At 53.4% G+C, this 21,596-nt stretch overlaps 1 protein-coding gene across 13 annotated transcripts in view; it reads left to right on the forward strand.

Moving 5' to 3' along the window:
• The window catches only part of LOC144126208 (uncharacterized), a 140,629-nt gene that overhangs the window by 77,978 nt on the left and 41,055 nt on the right, over positions 1 to 21,596 (forward strand). The window contains exon 1 of one of the 13 annotated variants that reach the window (XM_077660233.1): positions 856 to 2,333. The exons of the other annotated variants lie outside the window; for them this stretch is intronic. Within the exon in view, the coding sequence (XP_077516359.1) occupies positions 2,277 to 2,333 (57 nt within the window). The 5' untranslated portion in view covers positions 856 to 2,276. Of the gene's footprint in view, positions 1 to 855; positions 2,334 to 21,596 lie in introns of those variants that run through there. 13 annotated transcript variants of the gene reach the window in all.

Raw genomic sequence — 21,596 nt, forward strand, 5'->3', positions numbered from 1 at the left:
TTTTCCTTTCCATGTAGTCAATTCATTTGCAGTGCTCTCCTGTCTTTCACGCTTACCCATATCATTTTCTTTTCCATAGCAGCTAGCCTCCATGTTTCAGTTCAGTGGGGCAGAATGCAACTGTTACGCTTTCCGAACATTATATTTATATGGGGGATCTCGGTTGTCTGGTGTTCAGATCTTGAGATTACCTACGAAGTGCACTCTTTTGTTCCACTGGCAGCTGCTTTCTGGGTGTGCGGATCGTTGTTCGTTGCTTGTCACCTCAGCCATTCCTCATTCAAGTTGGTCAAGTGGACATAGGAGAGTGTCGAGAAACTCACCCTCGAGGTCTCTACGAAAAGGGTTATTCGACTGCGTCCCAAAACTAGCGGGGGTGGTGGGATCACAAGCCCCGCGTCGAACTCGCCCCGCCGGCGAAACCGAGTGGAAATCTCCAGGGCAGACTCGGGCATGGCGTAAACAGGAAGCATCCTTCGTCGTCAGACGTGCTTCCGCTTTGGTTCCTCCCCGTTCGATTCGCCTGATCTCATACCCGGACAGGCCGATGAGTCACTCGCGCTTTCGCCAGCGATGTGCGCTGCTGCTGCTTAGCGCTTTACTTTGGGTTTCCTCTCCCTAGTGAGGCACTCCGCCGATCAGTGGCGGTTGTAGCGGGAGGAGGTCGGATGATGGCGGCGCATCCCCTCTCCCGTGCCCTAGTATACTCCACCACATGCTACGCCACGCGGCTCTCTTCGCGCTCTCTTTCTCTCAGCGTGAACTGCGCGTGCGCGGCCGTTGCCAGGGCGATTGTGCCGCCGCTCTTTGCTTGTGCCTACTCTCGTCACCGGCGACAGTGTTGTGCTGTTTTGCCCTCTCGCGTGCTGTAGCTGCTGTAGCGGTAGCGACGGCGCACGTGTAGGCTGCCGCCGCAAGACCGGCTCTCCTGCGGCTCGTCGGTTCTCCGCGTGGTTCTCCGACACTCCCGGAGTGGCAAAACGTTTTCGCCGCGGAGAGAGCCCTTCGCAGCGGGAGCGTTGTCCCCGTGCCTTATCTTTTACGACCCCTCTCTTTGTGTAAACAGAGAACGGTCCCCCCCTCTTCGCTCCTCACTCGTGCGCCGCCCGAGGACGCTTCGCGAGCATCCCCCGCGCAACGAGCAGGTACCGCGGAGCTTTGCAGATCTGCCGGTTTTCGGGATTCGGAGAAAAGAACATACTACCTCCGTGACTGCGGCGTTCCGCCGGAACGGACCTTCTCGCCTCCACTGCGTGGGTGCTTCGCGCCGGCATGTCATCGTGTCGCCGTCCGCTTCGGGAGGAAGCAACTCGTCTGCTCCGGCTTCTCGGGAGGCGTTCGCCGAGCGTCGTGCTGTCGTCTCCTTCCGGCGCGGGGCAGCGGCACTGGATGGTGTTGAGTGTGTGAATGTGCGCTGTGTGCCGCGCGGCAGCGGAGAGGACGGATTCGCTTTTGGCATCGGCGCAAGTTTCCTCGGCCGGCGCCTCCTCGGTGAACTTGGCATTACTTAAGCGGTGACAGAGTGCTGCATCGTGTTCGCCAGTCAGTCCAACGACCCGCACGTTCCACACGGTGCGACGGAACCCTCCAAGGGGGCTCGCTAGTGGCGCAGAATGGTTTTGCGCCCGGGAGCACGGCATCAGTTTGGAGTGGAAGATTGATTTCTGCCGTTTCGTGTAAAGAGCTATCGTCGATCGGCACGTCGTGCCAACGGAGGTTTTTCTGACCGCCTGAAATCGCGTGACATCGCTGCGTTGTTCGGCAAACGTTCAAGCGCGCTGTGCACGGCGTCCCGGCAGAGCCGCACCTGGACCTCGTCTACGTCTCCCGGGCTTCTGTGTGTCATTTCCGTCTCTTTTTCCAGCCGCCGATCGTCCCGTTCATAAGACCGTGGAATCAAACCATCGCAAGCGCAACATTGAGTGCTCTCGGTGATTGTGTGCGGTTGCGAGAACCTCGTCTGGAAACGCTGACGATCCCAAAGCGCCGTGGTTCAGCTGCCGCAAAGGCCTGCCCATGAGCACGCTGAGTAAGTCCTGGAGCGATCTTTGATGCCAACAGCGGATATCCTGTCGCCCCTGCGCTCGGAAGTGCGTCTGAACGGATTCGACTTGTCTCTGTCGGATTACACCAATTGCTCTGTCCTATCGGCGACGTGCTCGGGCTGCTCGACGATGTCGAATCGGGAAGAAGCGTGTGCTTAGAACGCCAAGCTGGAGACGGACAGCGGATTATTTCCTCCCTGGCTGCGGCGGCCGCAGGACAGCAAAGCCAACATGGCGGACGACTCCGACGCCGGCATCGAAATGGACGAAGACGAAGACGACTTCTTCGTAAGTCCCGGATCTGCCTGTGCCGTGTTCAGCGCGTGCCCCCACACTCAGTGCCCGTCGCCTTGTCGATGCGTTTCATAACTCGTCGGGGCTGTTGATTTTCTTTCGCTTTCCGGTTTGAGGAGCGCGGTGCTCTTGTCGAACGAACGTTGGCGGCGATTCGAGAGAGCGCTTTCGCGGCTGTTCCTGTTCCGATAGACGAACCCCAGATGAGCCGGTTTTGGCTCGGGACGTGCTGGGCGAACTTCGACACCGAGTGATATGCGCTAACTGCCGCGGAAGCGCGCCGTAACGGAACGGCGTCGTGGTGCCGATAGCCGCATCTGAAGGCAACGAGCTGTTTGCTGCTGTCGCACTCGCGCCCTTCTGAAATTATAAACCGGACGAAGTAGGGCTGATAAACGGCGCGGAGATGCGGGCGGCCGTGGCGCCCCCCCCCCCCCCCCCCCCCGGAGTTTGTTCTGTTTGTAAAACTTCTTCGGGCCGCGCTGCGCGATAGCTGTACGTATCAAAAGTAATTCCCGTCACGAACATTGTGAGTTTAAATGGGAACATGGCGTGCTCAGTGTTCTTATGCGTAGTGCTATATGGGATACTCTCGGCTCTTGAGGGCCTTCGGGCTTCATGTTGCGAGGGTCGGCGCTTTCTGCTCTATGATATGGAGCCTTTTTCCGGCTAACGCAGTCTTCGCAGGACCAAAGCGTAGTTGCCGGATAACTCAACTGTTGTGCTTTAATGTTTGCATGCCGCCACTTGGAAAGCAACGCTTCTTTATTGATTTGCGCCCTTTATTTCTTCCTTTCTTTCTTTCCCTTCGTTTTTGTCCTTTTTTTCTTTCCTCCGTCTTTTTCTTCGATCTTCAGTAAAGTCCAGCAGTAAATTCTCAAATCGCATCTAATAATAATAATTGTTTTTTGGGGGAAAGGAAATGGCGCAGTATCTGTCTCATATATTGTCGCGTAGCGAGCTTCGCAGGTTTCGTGCGCCAGTTTTTTCGAGCGGGCCGAATGTGTTATTCTCCCCGCGGTGCGACTGTTGCTGTCTTGTGCTCGCTGCTGTGCGGGCAGCCATTAGAGGTGCTCACACCCCGACATTTGCCAGAGCCGTTTTCCCTCTGGCTCTTTGTAAGCAGGCGTTGTGCGACCCCCTCCCCGGACTTGTTCGAATGTTTAGTTAGAGTAAAACGCACTAAGACGCACGGTTAGCTGCCTCTAGGGGGACAATGTCTTCCAAGGCCGTGTCCGAGACACCAGAGCGAGCGCGCGGACCCCCGTGGTTTCCAGGAGACGAGCCGCGAGGGCTGAGAGCGCGGACGGCGGGTCGCGTGGTGCACCGACTGGGAGGTTTGCGTTCCCTGTGTTTCGGATGTCGTTTTGTGCGTTTGTATCTGTGTGCCAAGCGGCAAATGCGCGCGTCTTCGTGGAATTTACGCGATGCTCTCGAGTAAACAACCTCGTGGGCACCGGCGTGCTATTGGCTGCTTTCGTTTTAAAGAAATCGTTCTCTTTGGCTTCGACAACCGCATTTCCGATTGGTTACTAAAAGTGTCCCCAGGATCCTGGGCGAACGTATTTAAGAGGGGGTTTTGGCGCGAAGAAGGGGGAGGAACGGCTGCGGTCCTGCTGCTCGGGACCTCTGCTCGGAATATGTTGCGCGCCCTTTGGTATGACTGACTGCGTTATTATTTACTCTTAGACCTTTTGTGTCAGTTTGTTCAGTTTAAATGATGTTTTGGGCCCATTTTAGATAAATCAAGTTAATTCATGCTACCCATCGACACCTGCTGGTCAACTTCTTCGAGGCGGCGGAGCGACCGTTCCGTCCCGACGTACGCTTCGTTACAATATTGTTGGACACCTGAACATCAAATGGAGCTGCCCTTTTCAGTTAACTCGTTTATCGGGAGCTTTTCGTTCTCTCCCTTTCTCTTCGCGTGCAGCAGAAGAAAAAAAACTAATAAGAAGTCCCTGAGGAGACGGTCGGCGTGCTCTCGCAGCACTTTCGAGTCGCCCGGTTAACGCCGACACGCATGGTTCGCGAATGCCTCCTCCAGCTGGCAGTGCGTGGCTGCAACGCGACGAGAGCGTCCCGTTTGCGGAAGAGCCGGCTGCCGGAGCAACCGCCGCGTGGTGCGGGGAAGGTCGCCCGGTTCCTTGGGCGGTGAGGAGGCGAAATGGACGCCGCCGTGGGCCGGGTGGCGGACAAAAGGCGCCGGGCAGCGCTGTTAACCCAGTTTGCGGAGCAGCCATCGACGTGCTGCGTGATGGATGGGCTCCGGGCACCTCCCAGCCGGCGCTTTTTAATCGGAGCCATTGCGGGGCGCCCTCGTGCTCTGGCCCCCGCTATGCTCGCTGCTTGACACGTCGCTGGCAAAGCATTGACAGACGGGACGAGCGACAACTGCCGGCTGAGCTTATTTCTCGCAACGGTGGTGTTGAAATAAATTCGGGGGAGCACCTTACGTACATCACGGCGAAAGCCTTTGTGTCGTCCTGTTGAGCGCTCTAGGTGCTCGAATTAGTTTCGGTTTCAAGTTACGACATACTACACCTTTGTTATATCCGATGTGTTCCATATATCTGGTTTCATGTCATGACATATGCCTTCTAAAACACCCTCGTTCCGTCGGGCTAGGTGGCCGAGTGCTTAAAAGACTGCTAATCCATTGGGCTCCGCCCGCATGGGTTCGAAATTTCTCTTTCATTTTATTTGATTTACTGCGGGAACGGACACTTTCTGAGGATGCACAAAGGATGAGCCTATAAAAGCTTTCGCCTCGGCTCTTACGGGTCGGCTCTTGGCTACGCTTTGTGGCCGGAAGACGGTGCTTCCTAGCGGCTCCCAAAGGCCAGCCCTCCAGCCGCTTTTGAACGGCCGGGTCAGAGCTGGACACCGCAGCCTCCCATCGCTCCAGCCCGAGAGTTGCCAACTGGCTGGAGGGCCACCCAACTCCGAGCACTGAAACATAATGTGAGTGAAATCTGCCTTTAGGCGCCCCACACAGGGTCCACTCTGGCGATCGTGGATGGACCAAAGCTAAGAAAGCGGGGGATGGAAACGTACGGGACTGAAGTCAGAGATTTGAAGAACCGCTTATGACCACTGCAGGCACACGCTGCGGTAGGAGAGGCTGACCTAAGGATGGATAGATACACCTGCAAAAGCTCGGAAAGGGGCTGAGAGGTTAAATTAACGTGGGCCGTTCAGAAAAGCAAGCTTCTCATCAGTGAGAAGCGTGGGCTTGCTCTCCCAAATGGGGACTCTTTGTATGAGTAGAATACGCTAATTTGATTTCTCTTTCTGTTCTCTCTGAAGACATGCTAATGGATCTTGCCTCTTCAAAGCCCCCCTTTTCGAGTCGCATGGGTGCTGTCGTCGCGTTGAGGTCGTTCTCTGGACGGGCCTGTGTAGCCAGTGGCAGCGCACTTCGGAATCGGACATGGAGCAGCGCTCATGAAATGCCGTATTCTATAGACGTCGTTCATTTTGAAAACACGCCAGGGCTAGCTATAGAAGGAACACAGGGGTTGGTTGAGGCGCTGTGCTATTGTGCCTACGACGAGCCCGTTGAAGACCGCAGAGGTGGTTGGTTTAGCAGGCTGATGAAGCTCCGCTGAAGCACTGATTAATCATTTGTAACTGTTCCGGATGATCGAGATTGCAAGCGTTTCACTTGGAGCGTACGCGCATGTATTGGTAGGGTTCGATCCCCAGTGCCGCCGGGTACTCACCTGTGATACAATGGGTACAAGCCTTCCCCCGCCTGGTGCTGGGCTTCTTTAGGGTGAAATGCTTGGGAAATGGGTCTTTGATCCCACCTTGAGTAGAAGATAAAACCTTGTGCCATGGCGCTCTTTGGCCACAGGCGCCCTTGTACCATGACACTATTTGGCCACAGATGCCCTTGAGCCATAAAAATTCATAATCATCATCATCAGAACTCGAAGTAGGTTCCGTCGCAAGAGTTTTGAATGGGAACGCTGACTTATAAAGTTTCCTTTCTGTACATCTGTCGGAGACGTGTGTGCTATCCTTAAAAAGAATAGCATAGGGGAAATTGTATGAATAGACTTCAATGCTGTGAATGAAGGAATGAAAACAAAACAGAAAGAAGCCTGCCTCTCCTCCAGCGTGCCGAGGAGGAAGGCCGTCGGGACTTTCTCACGCCGTCGCCGCGCCGGGTGGGCGGGGCACTTCCCCCCCGGCGGCGGCGCGTGTTGGTGCGCAGTCGGGCGTCCATTCTGGCGCGAGTCTCGAGACAAAGGAAAGCGGCTCACCCTGACCCACATCGTGGCTGGCCGCCCATTGTTGTATATGCGGCACCGGCTCATCGGCGACGCAGACCCCTGTGCACGCTGTCCGGCGAACCGTCGTCGCGGACATCCCGTAGCCTTTCCCGTGTCAGATCCGTCCCTTGCGCTTTAAGCTAGGCTCGTCCCGTTCCGCGTCACTGGCGCACGCGTGGCCAGCTTGGCAGGCGAAACGTTCGGCTTGAGACTGCGTGGTGCAGAAGAAGCTCCGGCGCGGGCTCACACTCTAAACACCCCTTAATTATATGGGAGTAAAGAATGGAGTAAGCTCTCGTCTGGCGCACTCCCTTTTATGAAAGGGAGTAGCGCACTAGAGGACAGCTTTCTGTCTAGAGTGCAGGGTGTTCTGATCGTGAGAGGAAAAACGGCGAAAGATGTGCGAGACCAAACGGGCATCTGCTCGTTTCACCTCCTCTTCACCCAGTTCCTTATGGCGTTGTTCAGGTGCTCTAGGCTTGCTGCACCTTTCTTTCCCTCTCCCCGCACCCAGGCCACGACGTCTCGGCGTTAGCAAACGCGGGTGATCTGCAGTAACGTGCAGCGTATACGACCGTGCACCGGAGCTTTCACCCCCGGTGGCAAAAAGATTTCCAGAGTATGCGAACCTTCTTAACGAGCACAACGAGTCAGTAAATCAAGCACACGCATGCAGGAAACGAAGCCTCTCAGTGGGTGGTATTCGACGTTGCGGTCTTGTGTTCTGGGGTTTTTATCGTGCGAACTACCCTTTATTTGTACGATATAATCGTGAGACTCAGTGCCACTACTGGCACACGAGCAAACAAAAATCTCCAGACACAGAAATATTTAAATATCAATGCCGTTCGGTAGGCCCGACTGTTGGGTATACTCTGCTATACTCATCAGGAAGAATATTGCCTACCGTGGCCTTTGGACTCCCAGTTGTAATTATTTCAAAACAAAAACAAAATAGGTAAACCTGGTTACTTCAAGGCCTAAAGATGACTTCTTATATGGAGTGCAATTCGTAGTGTTTTGAGAGCTTTCATATAGCTTGCGATTTCTTTTGCGTCTCCAGCTTCCTGTAGCATCTTTTGTTTTATAATGTTTAGTCATTGGGGTGCCTCAACATTATGGATACCTACCAACTCGCCCAACTTTTCGCCCTTTTGCGTGTATTGTTGCCGGCATGAAAGCTTGTTGTTGACGTGGCTAATATATCCATCCTCTCAGATTGTCTGAGCACAAAAACACCTGGAAATGATTTTTCTTTTTATCGGAAGTCTTCTCTCCAGCGCTATCTAACGTGTTTTCACAAGCGGATAGCGTGCCCTGCAGTGCACAGTTTGGAACGCTGCGCCACGCGGGGCAGAAAGACCAATAAGGCGACTGCAGAGTTTTTTCTAACATTTTAACTTCACTATCTGCCGTGTATATTTCTTGCGGTTAAATTTTTTTCGTTCATTTTTTTCCATGTACTTTTTAATTTTGGCTCCTATTTTGCAGTACTCATCCCAATATTTGCGTCAGGATTTGCAATGGCCGGTCTTGACACCAGGGAGTCAAGAACCAGTCGTCAGAAAAGCATTCATTAGGAACACGCTAGAACCATGGTGACCAAATTGTTTTTGAAAGTCATTAGGAATACATCAGGAAAAGGCACCTGAAAGTCACGAGAAAGGCATATGAGCCTGATGTCAAAAGTCATTAGAGTTTCTCAAAAAATTCATTAGGCGTTCTCTTAAGGCTGTCCAGTGCACGAGAACACTATGCTATCGCCGCAGTCGATCACGCCTCATGTTTAACTGAAACAGGATCTCGCTCAGTGCATTGCACATCGTCGTCTTCATCAACTTCCATCTGCGGCGCGAACAGGTCACGTCAGTTTAACCTGATCAGAGCTTAACCTGAGTGTGCCTTCACACGTCTACTTGATTTAAATACGTTAAAACCCTACCATTTCTTTTTTTGGCAGAACGATAAAAAAAGCGCTTTTTCTTTGTGGCGAAGAAAGTCCAAGAAACCAATTGCGCATAGAAAACCCCTCTCCCCAACAGTCGGCCTGGGCCTGGGCGCAGGTGCGGCGGCAGCGAAGCCTCGCTGGGGTTGCGCAACCGGGCCCCGCACGGCGCGCACCGCCTGGGCCGACCCCGCGGGATGTCGCCGTAATTGCGTCGGTGCAGGGCTCGCTGTCGAAAACCGGAAGCTCCAAGGCTGCTCGCTCTCCTTCGCCGCCGCCGCCGGACTCCCGCAGAGGTGGTCCTTCTCACCGCTCTGCGCTTTGGCCGACTCATCGAGAGAGCTAACCCAGTCGAAAACGCAACGGATTTTTTGTGGTAATGTTGGCCGTGGATTTGTAGTAACAGTCGAACCTCGTTGTAACGAAACTGTTAACAACGAAATAATGGATATAACGAAGGAATGGCGATTCTCCTCGGAAGCTCGTTCAACACGGGCCAGAACGAAGCTACGGCTACAAACAAGTAATCGCCGAGCCCCTTCAACTTCCTGATAACGAGGTTCAGTGTATTGTGCTGTCCCTTGTCGTTACGACACAACTACACACAAAAAAAAATTCTACCGAAAGTACTATAGCACTACAGAAAAATCTGTCACTACGCCAGAGCGAGAAAACATTTTCCGCGCGATTCTGTCGTTTTTTCTTTCGTCTGGCGAATGAAGATAGCTATAGGCTTTTAAGGTGCGCTGTGGACGAATTGGGGTCGACCTGCATTGATAGATTGCCGCGTTCTGGTGACAAAGCTGGTCCGGGCTCCCTCTCTCTCTCATTTGTTTTTCTTCTGAGAGGACCAATAAAAGGGTAAAAGGGTGACAAAGCCTAAACTTTAACTGAAAACGATAAGCCCCTGTTAGCTAGGAAAAAAAAGGAAAGCAAGAGTTTATATATGCATACCACCATTATTGGCCCTTTGCGCGAGTAAATTGTGGTTACGGCTTTTGCGGAGACAGTTTTCTGGCGCCGATCTCTGAGGCCAGACTGCACCGCTATCCACGCCAAGACGGTGATCACGGAGTAATTTCGAATCGAGCGATAGGAAAATGGTTAAACCAGATCTTCTCAACAACAAAAACGTCACTGGCCAAACATCAGTATGGCCAAAAGAGCCCAAGAATTGGTTTTTAACGAGCAAAAATTAGATAGAGCTGTTCTGAATGGCGTTTGGAACAGTGCACCGAAGGCTTTCGGCGACGAGATTCGACTAGCAACAGCGGCTGTCCCAGAAGCCATCTTTCGCCCCTTAGCGGCGCCCTGTTTTGCATGCGTTGCGCGGTCGGCATCCAGAACGGAGAGCGAGTGGGGGACGAAAGCATACACGTGGGAATGGGCGGAAGGAGGAACAAGCGGTGGCTGCTGCCTGCCCCGTTCATTGTTCTTGGCCGGGGGATCGTCCGAACGCTGCCGCCGACGAGCGCGTGATCGGGCCCTCACCCACATCGGCCGCCGCGGAAGCGAACGGCCCGCAATTGCGCCGTAATGAGGGCCCTTATTTCATTAGGCGAGCGGGGAACGCGCTGCTCTTTCTTCTCTCAGAGTCCGTGGCTGATGCGGGCAAGCTGACGTGGAAAGCCTTCGTGTGAGTCGTTAGATGGCGGCAACGGTGACGTTTGCATAGTCAGTGACGTTAAGCGATTATGTGGAAACGCATTTTGAGAATATGCAGGCGTGGACTTGGTGCCGAAAAATAAGGAGGTAAATAAAAACGCCGCGCTCATATGCTACCGCGATATTACATCAGGGAGGAGCGTAGTGCTTGGTACGGCGATGAAAAGCACACATTTTTTTTCCCTCTTTCTTGCCTTCCTGCTCACCCGACTGATCGATTAAGTTCAACTTTGGCGCTGCCGTCTGGGTACAAAGGGGCCTCAGCCGTATAGAAATGGGTGGCGAAGGCAAGGCCCAGTTGCGGCCCGGAACCTTTGCTGGTGACGTCGTCAGCCTGCAGGGCTTGTGGCAAACGTTATTAAAAACGTCATTTCAGGATATCTCTGTTGCCCACAGTCATTAAAACGTTTTACTGCTCACTGTTACTGAACTGCATTTCGATTACGCACAATTCGTAGTTCAGCTTATTCCCCGTTGTGATTTCGTTCGTGTTCTGCTATTCGTCTGCTTTTTTCTTTGTGTGTACGTCTCTCCACTGTCGCTCCATTATTCTCCGTTGTGCGTTGTTGTTCCTTCCGTGTGCGCGGGTGCTTTCCGCCGCAGTCTCTTTCTTGCGCGGTTTTGAGGGCTTCCAGGAGACTCGACGTCGTCATCTGTCCTGGTTTCAGCATCAGTCGCTCCCTCCTTTATCCCTTCCCTTACGGCGCGGTTCAGGTGTCCAACGATATATGAGACAGATACTGCGCCATTTCCTTTCCCCAAAAAACCAATTATTATTATTATTCATCGAATGTATGCGCTGATAGCTGGGCGTCCTGATGCGCTGCAGCCTCGAAATTCATCTCTTGACACGACGAACGCCGTCTTAAGTCCCGCTGCCATCCCCTTTGTCTCGTGTTTCGCGCTCGATTTCAAGACGGTAGGGCGTTTATTTTATTCCCGCTAAACGACCACGCACACTTGGCTGTAACGTTTACCCTTGTTTTGTTTGTCCGGAAATGATGTCATTTTCTGTTTATATTTTTTCCTGCGGAAGTGCCAGCACTCCTGTAGACGTGGCACTAGGCCTTCATGAGCTACCATGTTTTGGACTTACGAGCTACCGTGTTCTTTTGGACCCATGAGCTCCTGCGGAAGTTTCGCTACCGTATACCACATACATATACATTAAAGCCGCCGCGGTGGCTCAGTGGTTATGGCGCTCGGCTGTTGACCCGAAAGACGCGGGTTTGTTCCCGGCCGCAGCGGTCGAATTTCGATGGAGGCGAAATTCTAGAGGCTCGTGTGCTGTGCGATGTCAGTCCATGTTAAAGAAGAACCCCGTATCGTCGAAATTCACTACGGCGTTCATCATAGCCTGAGCCCCTTTGAGACGTTAAACCCCAATGACCAAACCAAACCAAAGCAAAGCAAAGATATACCCTTAGTTATAGACTTATATTGCCTTAATGTGTATACATATGCGCATGCGCTTTGGTTGCGACACAAAATGGCATAGCAGCCAGTGTCCGTTGACGAGCTATTCGCTCGCTAGAACAAGAAGCGAGGAAACTAGGGGCGAATTGGGTCGTTGAATGCTAGTTGTGGAGCCTGGTGGGATAACTCGCCTTCGCACGGCTGTGCCGGGCGCGCATCACTCGGCGGAAACGTCACGCCTTCGAGTGGGGTCCCGGTGTTGCTCTCGGCGGCGCGAAGGGAGCGTTTGTTCGGCCGACACAAACGACATCCTTTCCTTGGCGGGGGGCTGAGCCAGCGGGGTTTTCTTCGCGTGCCTGGCAAATTCGCAGGTCGTGCTCTGCGGCATCCCCTGTTTTATCCTAGCGGTTCGTCCCGTAAAGTTGTCTCTCGGATCCCGGCTGCCCATTCTGGAATGGGTAGCGGCTGCTCTTGCGAATGCTGTGCATATAGGGAGAGGCGCAGGCATCGAGGCACACTAAGTTCGCATGGGAACGAGTGCGACCGGTCGGGGACGTCGTGGCCTATCCCCCTGAGTGGTAACCAATGCCGCTGAAACCATTTTTGTGACCGGCGTTACTCAACAGAGCAGGAGACAGCGGGAGGAGCACCGCTACACAAAGAAGTGTTCTTTTTGCCGAAGTTAGTGAAAGGGTGTCGACAAAGTCGGAAGTGAGCGCCGTCTTCGCTTTCCGACGGGCAGTGACGAACCCTCGCCGGCTCCCAGCAGAGGTGCCCCAGTGATACACTGCCCCAGCCCGCCGCCGGCGACACCCCGCGGCCTGCGGGCGTGCCGCCATTACGACGCCGGCGCCTGCTCTCCGGCTGCATCGTAAACACCCCGGCCGCTTCTCTCTCCTTCGCATGCTGCTCGACGTGTCAAGTGTGCCTGCATGCGCGCGCCCCTGGCGGTCCAGCCGGCCTGCAGGCGGTCACTCATCCTCCCGGTGCAGGGACAGGCGGACGATCAAGATAGGGCACAAACTATGTTGGAACTAAAGAAAGGAAAGGAACATAACACGTCCCAGCCCGTGACCGACATAGGAGGACGTTTTGCTCCGAGAGTTTGCGTCACCTTCTCATGCATGGAGGGGGCGTCGTCGCGGCCTCTGTGCGGCGAATGAATGCGAGGAGGGCGGCCGCGTCTTCCGGTCTGTGCTGTCATCTGGCGCTGATTTGCGCGTGCGCACGCTTCACTTAACTGTCCGGGAGGGCGGCGCCGTTGCGGAGCTTCTCTTCTTCTGCCTTTCCCATCTTGGTATCGCAGCTTTTCCGGCTGCACAAAAACGGGCGCGGATTGTGCGCGGGGTGCTGCCGCATCGCTTCGTGTACAGCTAGGGAAGCCGCTGACAAAGGGGCGCGCCCGAAACGAATCGTTTCACGTTTTGTTTTGGCTGGGCTTGGCGTTATAGCTTCATAGCAGGCGTACTGTCGGTAACAGCTGCCTCTACACGTGCACTCGCTGAGCCGCTGTCCGTGCGATGTGCATGCGCCTCTGTGGTGAGCCTCCTGTCGACGTTCATACGTGGTGCTGCTAGTTGTCAGTGTCCGGAGCGTGCCTTGCAGCATGCGCGTCCGCGTCGCAGTCTGCGTCGACCAACTGGAGCAGATATCAGCTGACCGCGATCTGTGCCGATAACTTGGTGATGTCGCGACGTGTTTCACCCGTCTAGCTTTCCCGAATCGATTTTTTTTTTACTGCCGTTGCAGTACGAGTGGCGCTTGGAGAAAATGCTGGCGTCTTCTGTGTGAAGCCCCTACGCAACAGCGGAACGAAAAGCAACGGTGAAATCAAATTTAAAGACGGGAGTGGGAAAGTGAGCTACCCTCCAGCTACCTCCTCACCACAGCTAGGGAGCTGCCCACACACACACACCGCCTCTGCACCTCACCTTCGGCCTCCAGAAAAATTCTGTCGCGTGTGTGAAGCCTCGGCTTATATTGAAGACATCTGTTAAGGTAAAAGAATCAAAATAATAGTCGAGCGTAAATCCAAGTGCTATTTCAGGCTTCATGGCGCATACGAAATACACAACACGAAAGATAAGGACACGGGACAAGCGCTAATCCTTCCGAAACTATGAACCCATCTAAGTCGGTCTTCAAGTTTTGCCGGTTCAGCTTTCTCGCAGCATGTTTCACGGTCGTCCTGTCAATTGTTTTATATATTTTTGTTCCCTTCTCCGTGCTTGTATCCGCACACTTGTCTCTCGATGAGTGTGCGGGCATCATTGGAGGTATCCACACGGCTCGGTACGCCTTGTCCTGCGTACACGCTTACCTCTCCTTCCTCGGAAATGTGTGTGGAGCAGCGAGCGGCAGCAGCTCTAGACAAGTGTGTAGAAGTGTGTGTGGCTGCATCCACGTAAGCCGTGGACGCAGGCGCTGCCAGGGACACGAGCATTGAGGCGGCGCGCATCGCAGGGCGTGTAGCCGTCTCCCGTGCAAAGCCCGCCTGTGTTGCGGGCGAGTTGGACTCGACGCGTGGCCTCGCCCTTGGCAGCTGTCCAGAGTGTGAGCCGCGGCCGGAAGCGCGGTTGCGGCCTTGCTCTCGACCCCCGCTTGGATCAGCCCCGGTTGCGGGCCGCCGCCTTGCGCGTGTCGAGCTGAGTGTCAAGTGGACGCGTAATTCTTGGACGGGTGCCCCGCCCTTGTCTGGGTGTTGCTCCTTTAATGCGCCGCTGTATTCCTCGCTTTGGATGCTGCGCTTCTCCTCCCGTCAGGGGCCAGAAGGTGGCACAGCCGGGCAGCTACCTTCTGCTACAGAGAGAGTAAACAGGAAGAGGGTCGAGAAACTGCGCCTGTCCTCCTCCGGCGACGCTTTTGGAGCAGTCTGCACCCATCCGGGCATCATAACTGATATCTTAATTACGGATGCATATTTAGTGGTAGAGCCCTAGACCGAGGGCTCCACTCAGGAAGAGAAGCTCACTGTTACTTTCCTCTTCCTCCTCCTGTTCAGCTTCCCTTCGAAAATGCACGCGCCACAGAATGGCCAGCGTCTTTCAGAGCAGTCAGTGTGCATGCAACAGTTGGCCAGTGCAACTGCAATGCAACCGGGGAAAAGGGTGGAACTACCCCACGCAATTGTGCGGGTGTAGAAGCCACCCTTGCACCCCTTTTCGGGGAGTGAACGAGTACGAATTATTTGCTTTACTTCGTGGGTTGGGCGCGCAAGGCCTCATTTTTGTGCGCACGCCTCTGAAGCGGAACCTCCCGCGCCGTTCGAACACAACGCGCAAGACGACCCAGAGGCTTGTGCAGGCTGGCTACCCCGCAGTTCGGCCCCTGCCAGCCTAAAGCAGAGCCGTCGGAAGATTTCGAAAGCTTCGACCAAGTAATGGGAGACATCTGCATGCAGCCGGACGCGGAGGAGCACGCCGAGATGCGGTCATTTGGTGGCAGCGCCGGAGGAACGCGTGTGGGCTTGGCGCGTGCGCATTGCGCAATTCCTGCTGGTCTCCGCTTCCTCGATCCAATTGCGCTCCTTGGGGAGCGTTGTTTCGCGCCGCTAATTGCGCCCCATCAAGCGACGGCGGGTCCTCCCCGCGTGACTGCGGGACGGCTGCATCGCCTACTACTGCGCATGCGCAGCTCAGCCGAGTCTTCCGCGGAAGGTGTTCCTCCGCAAGGATTTCGAGTGGGCCTGATTTTCGCGCTCTCGTATGGTGGGCGACAGCCGGATGGGCGCGGGGCAGCGAAGGAGGGCACGTGCACAGGTTTGTACGAGCATATTCTCGTCTTTTCATCCTGAATTGCTGCTAATTGAATGACCGTCCGGAAAAGCATGATCTTCGGTTCGCTCCTTTCATTTTCTTCACTACCTAACCTAACCCGTTTCCCTCCGATTATGGTCTGAGGAGTCTCTTTGAACGCGCTCGTCGCCGCCGGCGCAGCACTTGGCGCGATGTGGGCATTGTAGCCTCCGAAGCAATTCCGAATTACCGGCTCGGTATATTTGCGTCGCGTCAGGAAAGTTTGTAATGGGTGTGCATTGTAATTCATCATCATTATCAACAGCCTAACTACACCCACTGCTGGGCAAAGGCCTCTCCGATGTCTCTCCAATTAAACATTGCCTTTTGACAGCTACGCCCACCGTATCGCCGCTAACTTCTTAATCTCATCCGCCCACCTAACCTTCTGCCGCCCCTGCTACGCTTGCCTACTCTTGGAATCCACTCTGTTACACTTAAGGACCGTCGGTTGCCTTTCCTTCGCATTACATGCCCTGCTGAAGCCAATTTCTTCCTCTTGGTTTCGACTAGGACGTCATTAACCCGCTTTTTTCCCTCACCTGCTCTGCCCGCTTCCGGTCTCTTAACGTTACACTTATTATTTTTCTTTACATAGCTCACTGTGTTGTCCTTAACTTAAGGTGAACTCTTTTCGTTAGCCTCCACGTTTCTGCCCCATAGGTGAGTACAGATAAAAATGGCCAGTGTGCTGGCCGCTGAGAACGAAAGAAAGTGTAAGACAGCCATCAGTCATGTCAGTCGCGCTTATGTGAGTGCCAGGGAAAGGGGAGAGAGGTGCACGTGCTTTAGGATCACAATAAGCTCGTCAACATATCTCAGGCTGACATCATGGTAACAAAAAAAAAAAAACCCTGCGTGACGGTTGCCAGTGTGTAGCGCGAGATTAAGCGACAGCTGTTTTCGGTGGCGATTATAGTATCGTTGATTCATTATTACTCACCTTCCCTCGTGGAGTGCGCGTGACGTCAATGCGTTTGGACACCTCTGCGTTGCGCGCTGCAATGACGTCATGCATGCGTTACGCCATTGCATGCTGACCAGTCAACGTGGCCCGATCTTGTGCCTGCGCTGACGAGCCGGAAATTTTCCCCAGACCTTAGTATGCCCGAAGATTCCAAAAATAAGTCTTCGGCATTACCCTATCGAGACTCGTGTCGGCAACACGTGAAGTCATGTTCCATGCACTGTCGTGTCTCCTGGCCGTTTCTGCGGGAGCAGAGAGGACGCATTTCCGCCACGGCGGTCGAAAGGGTGGCCGAGCGGCAGGAGCGAACCCCGGGGACGCTCACGGTCGGCCCGGGTTCACTGACCGCCGCTGCTCGTGCGGCTGCCGCCTCGCTCCCCGCGCGGAACACGAAAGGAGCGAGCCTCTCCCCGTCCTCCCACCTGAGCCGGCGTAATGCTGTAGCATTTTCCCATCCTCTTCGTGGATAGTTCGAGTGACGTCACGCCTCAGCATTCGCCGGCCTCTGCTGGGTGTCGCCGAGGATGACAAGCACGCTTGGACGTAAAGGAGGGGCTTCTGTCCAGGGCGCTTGTCTGCACGCATGCATTGGTTCGTGTTTGCGTGCGTATACGCACGCAGGGTATTTTGCCCCCTCTTGTGCCGTGCGATCTGAGGCGTAACCCTCACATACTGCTGGCAGCAGGCCAAGACGGAGGCAGGCGCGGGCCATTCCACGAGGTTGGAAGAACGAAAAGGAAGGCGTCAAAGAGCGGGCCGGCGGTGCGTAACCATGGCAACCGACTCCACTGACACTTCCTCCGCCGCTTCTCAGTTTCTCCCATCTTCACGCGGTATCTTTCATGCTTTGTACAGCGCCGGCGAGCTGGACATGTGCGAAAGAGTGGCCCTTTTAAAAGACGGCGTCTGTGGCCGACCGACCCTCTAGTTTGTCGCGCGGTCACTGAGCAAGTAGGGCGCGAGGCCCGGGGGTGCCGGAAGTGGGATAACTTTAGTGGGGTGAAATTTCACAGCCTGCTTGACTTCTGAGCGCGTCAGGACTTCCTATTTAACCTCTTCCTCTTTGCTGCAGAGAAAGTCTTTCGTCCGCAGTCACTTTCCGCTTACTCTAGCGGTTCTTTCCTTTCTGGCTGCGTCTGCTTTGCGGTTACTTCTGCAGATGTCGAGAGGAACAGGTAACGGGCGGCCGGTTGTAGCTGTCACTGAAAGTTGATTCGTTTCTCCGGGTTGTAGTGAAAGCGGTCGCCTGGCTTCGTGGGCCACCAGTCGCCAAAGCACTTGCCACTGCGACGACAACTCATATGCCACGAGGGCAGACAAGCGCGCCTCTATGATTCTACAAGGTCCGTCCGCGAGCGGTTTCTGGTCTCGAAAATATTCATTGTTAACTACATTTCGCTCCGGTCGCTTGGTTTCGCAAGTGGGCCTTCATAGACGTTACCACCTCAAGGCCGTTGTACGCAGGCAGCGATCTCCTGCGCATGCATGTCGTTGCTGGTGACTCGTGGTCTCGTGGCTGCAAGGTATGCGTGTCACCGGTGGTCTTCGGTCGTCGCTCTCAGGTCAGCGTTTCCATGGCTGTATACACGTCGGGCTGGGAGTTTCGGCTCTAGGTCTGGCCCCGTCGCGTTGCAGAGAGGCGCAGCGTCGGCCGCTCTTCTCCGAAGTCGCCGCCCCGGCGATGTGTGACTCGCCTTGATCGGTGCCAAGAGCGAAGGCAGCGCGCGCGTTATTCATGGGCCACGACTGCCTCGGCATTGATTGACGACTTCCCGCGCAGCAGGAAGACGCCCCCCCCCCCCCCCCCTCTCCTCCACATGTGATCTTCGAAGGAGGCCCGACCCGACGAGTCGCGGCTCTCTAATGGGCCAAGCTTGATCGCACAACCGCTGTGTGCCGTACTGTCACTGGACTGTTCAGCTGAGGCTGCTCAGAATTGCGGACCGATTAGCTGTAATTAGTCGCTGCCTACGAGCTCCTTTTCACTGCTGATGGAGAAAACTTTGTTGGCAATCAATAGTAGGAAATGGACTTGAGTGGGTGGGACATGCAGCGAGGAGAATGGATAACTGAAACGTAGCCAGGGTTGAGACAGCAAGTCGGGCGGGGTGATGGCATTAGAGAGGATTGATTGAGATTGATCAGTGGCAGAGGTCCTAGTCCCGCAGCAGGTGTGACCTGGATCTGCTGCTTTTGGTTACTTTGCATACAGTAATAAACATGCAAGACCGATTGTTATTCTCTGTATGGCGGAACTGCTGTTCAGTCAAGAGTTGCGGCAGAACGTTGAGTCAGATAACGTTTGAGGAAATTTCGTGCTTGTGCTTCGGAAGCTGAGTGGGGCGCCAGGCTGCGCGTTGGTTTGCTTGTTTTTAATGTGGATGTTTTGCGCAGCTCGCTGTCTTGGTTTTGTTTCCTGGGTTCACGGCATATATATGTAAGGCTCGTCGTCTCCTGGTTTTATTTTTTTTTTTGCGTAATTCGGGGCTAAAAATCAGGCGTTTCTTTTTTGCTTCAGATAAATTTCTAGTTATTCAGCAAAAGGTTTCAGAATTAAGGTTTTCGGGGCTGTTTATTTTTTTGCAGCGAAGGACATTTTACTAAAGGAGAAGACAAGTGCAGGAAAATGACTATAAATCCTTTATTTCTTGCTAATTATTTGCGCAAAATATATCGAAACGGCAATCTGCACTAAATAATTTACCAAATAAGGTACATTTATCACTTACGCTTATTACAGAATTTCCTTTCCGTGCATTGCCAACTCCTGCTCAGCACTACCGTGTTCCTGCGGAATCTGGCTGGCTTAGCGCACTGCGTAAGCATTCAGTCGCCATCAGCCATTTAAGGCGCACGAGAACCGTGGAGCAGGACGTCGTTAGCGGGGGTGGCGTTTGATAGAGTGATGCCAACAAGACTTTCGGTTAGTACCCGTGTTTTAGCCTGTCACTTCTAACCGGACATTTAGAACTAACTAAGCCGCGTCATACATAACAAGCGTTAAGAGAGGTTTCAAATAAACAGGTAACTAAGAACGCCTCTGTGGAGCAAACTTCATACATGTGCTAACTTTAATAAGGCAGTAATTACTCATTGGCATACACCCAACCCATTGGGGGATTCCCCTAAACATTTGACCAACACTGTTCCCGCTTTGAGTTATTGATCAATTTGCTCTCGCCCTACCATAAGCTTGCAGTCCCACTTAGCTCAGTTGTTAGAGCGACTGCTATGGTGAGGCGGTGGTCCCGGGTTGGAACCCCGGACCAGGACGAATTTTTCTTTACCTACGAAGTTTCTGAAAAAGCTGCATAGATTTCCTTTGTTGCCGTATGGCTGCGCTTGGGTGGATGCCAATGAGTGATTACTCCCTTATTACAAGTCTACTCCACCTAGGGGGATTCCCCTAAACATTTGACCAATCCGCTAATTTTCTTTCGGAGACATCATGCTTTGTGTACTGGGTAAACTACATTCTAGAAAGCCCAATTCGGGTAAAAATCGGGTTTACGCCTATATGTATAAAATTCGCTCGGGGCGCAAGAATGGAGTAAAATCGGGTGTCAGTCAAACACGAACGGCCCTATCGAGCTTCCCCCCACTCCGCGGGTTTGTTATTTGTTTCCAAGACGAGCACTGATCAGTGGCGGCGGCGGCGGCCTTTGGCGTCTTGCCCGAGTGATGCGAAGCCGGGGTCGCCAAGGCCGGTGACGACTGCGGGGGAGGAGAAAACCGAACCGCTACATGGCGCGCACTTTGCCAGGCGCTTGTGGTCAGTTTACGCCAAGAAAACTTGTCGCCGATGGTGGGACGCTGGCTGGCTGGGTAGTTATGCTGTAAGGGGGGGGTGAAAGCGGCCTCGTTCTGCGTGCGGCGTGTCCGCATTGCTTGGATATGTTGCTTGCTCACTGCAGCGGAGCGTGGCGGTTGTTATTGCCCGGCGGAGAGACGACGCGTCTTCTCGAAAGTGAGCATGAATGTATTCAGTTGTACGGAGAAAGACACTTTTCGAATCGAATGCTGTGGCGGTCGGAATTGTAGAGGGTAGAAGTGCACGAAACGTCGTTTATATTATCCTTTCAAAGCACTTGAAGCTGACTGCTTTGGTACAAATGTAAACGCTCGTCTATCCGAGTGTGGTTGTCATGTCCGCTCTAGTCATGAACTGCAGTCTGCAAAGAAACAGTGTAATCATGCATTTCTTTATTCTCTGTATTAGTGAGCATCAAAATGAAACGGAGTAACGACTCCTTGTTAAAAAGAATAACTTTTTGTATTTCTCTTGGGGGGGGGGGGGGGGGGGGAGTGTGCCGTGAGGCATAAGTAGAGAAAGGGGAAACGGAATGCAGGAGATAGAAAGTTCAAAGGAGTGAAGTCCAGTTTCTCTAAGGTTGTCGCATAAGTTACCGGTGCTTCCAATTTCAGTACATGCAGTTTTTTTTTTTAATTTAATCTTTAGTTTCGATATTTTTTTGTGAGGCTTTTGTACCTTTTACGTTTGCAACCAGTTCAACTGGGCAGCTTGGGCATAGTAAGAAATATGCTACGTGCAGCGACCTGACAGAGGCCATTTTCCTACTCAATCCTAATATTTCACACGCTGTAAACGAATCCCATTAATTGATGTCGCCGATTAAGTGTACAACTCAAGCCTTTACACATCTAAAAATGTAATTCTTACGGCGATGACTGCATGGCCTACATTCTCACGCACGCGTTTCGCAGATCTGTACGCAAAACCGCAGCGTCCAGTAGCGGCCGCACCGAGAAGCAGTGTTGAAGGAGAACAGCAACAAAAGGGGACTAGAAAAAGGAGTGCCCATGGCTGCAGTTGCGATACATATTCGTCAGGAATTACAGAGGGCAATTATATTCTCTTCATACTCTAATTATAACTCAAGTGCGAACGTAAATGCCATGAAAGCAAGCCTTAATTGACCTGCCACCCCTTGCATATCATATCGCCTTAAACTACTTTGTTCCACGGTGAACTCGCTCTGCCCCCTCAGTTCATCTCCTCCCGGTTAGAGCATACTCAAATAGTCGGAATTATATTGTGTAAACCCAATCGTTTTTCACACTCAGTTTCGTTTGAAGTCGTCACAAGCGTGGAACCGCCTTCCGCACAAGCTTATGCGATCACAGATCATGTCGAATTCAACAGCGCTTTAATGATGTTATGTAATTAGC

This window comes from Amblyomma americanum, chromosome 3, assembly GCF_052857255.1.
Source record: "Amblyomma americanum isolate KBUSLIRL-KWMA chromosome 3, ASM5285725v1, whole genome shotgun sequence".
NCBI classification, from domain to species: domain Eukaryota; kingdom Metazoa; phylum Arthropoda; class Arachnida; order Ixodida; family Ixodidae; genus Amblyomma; species Amblyomma americanum.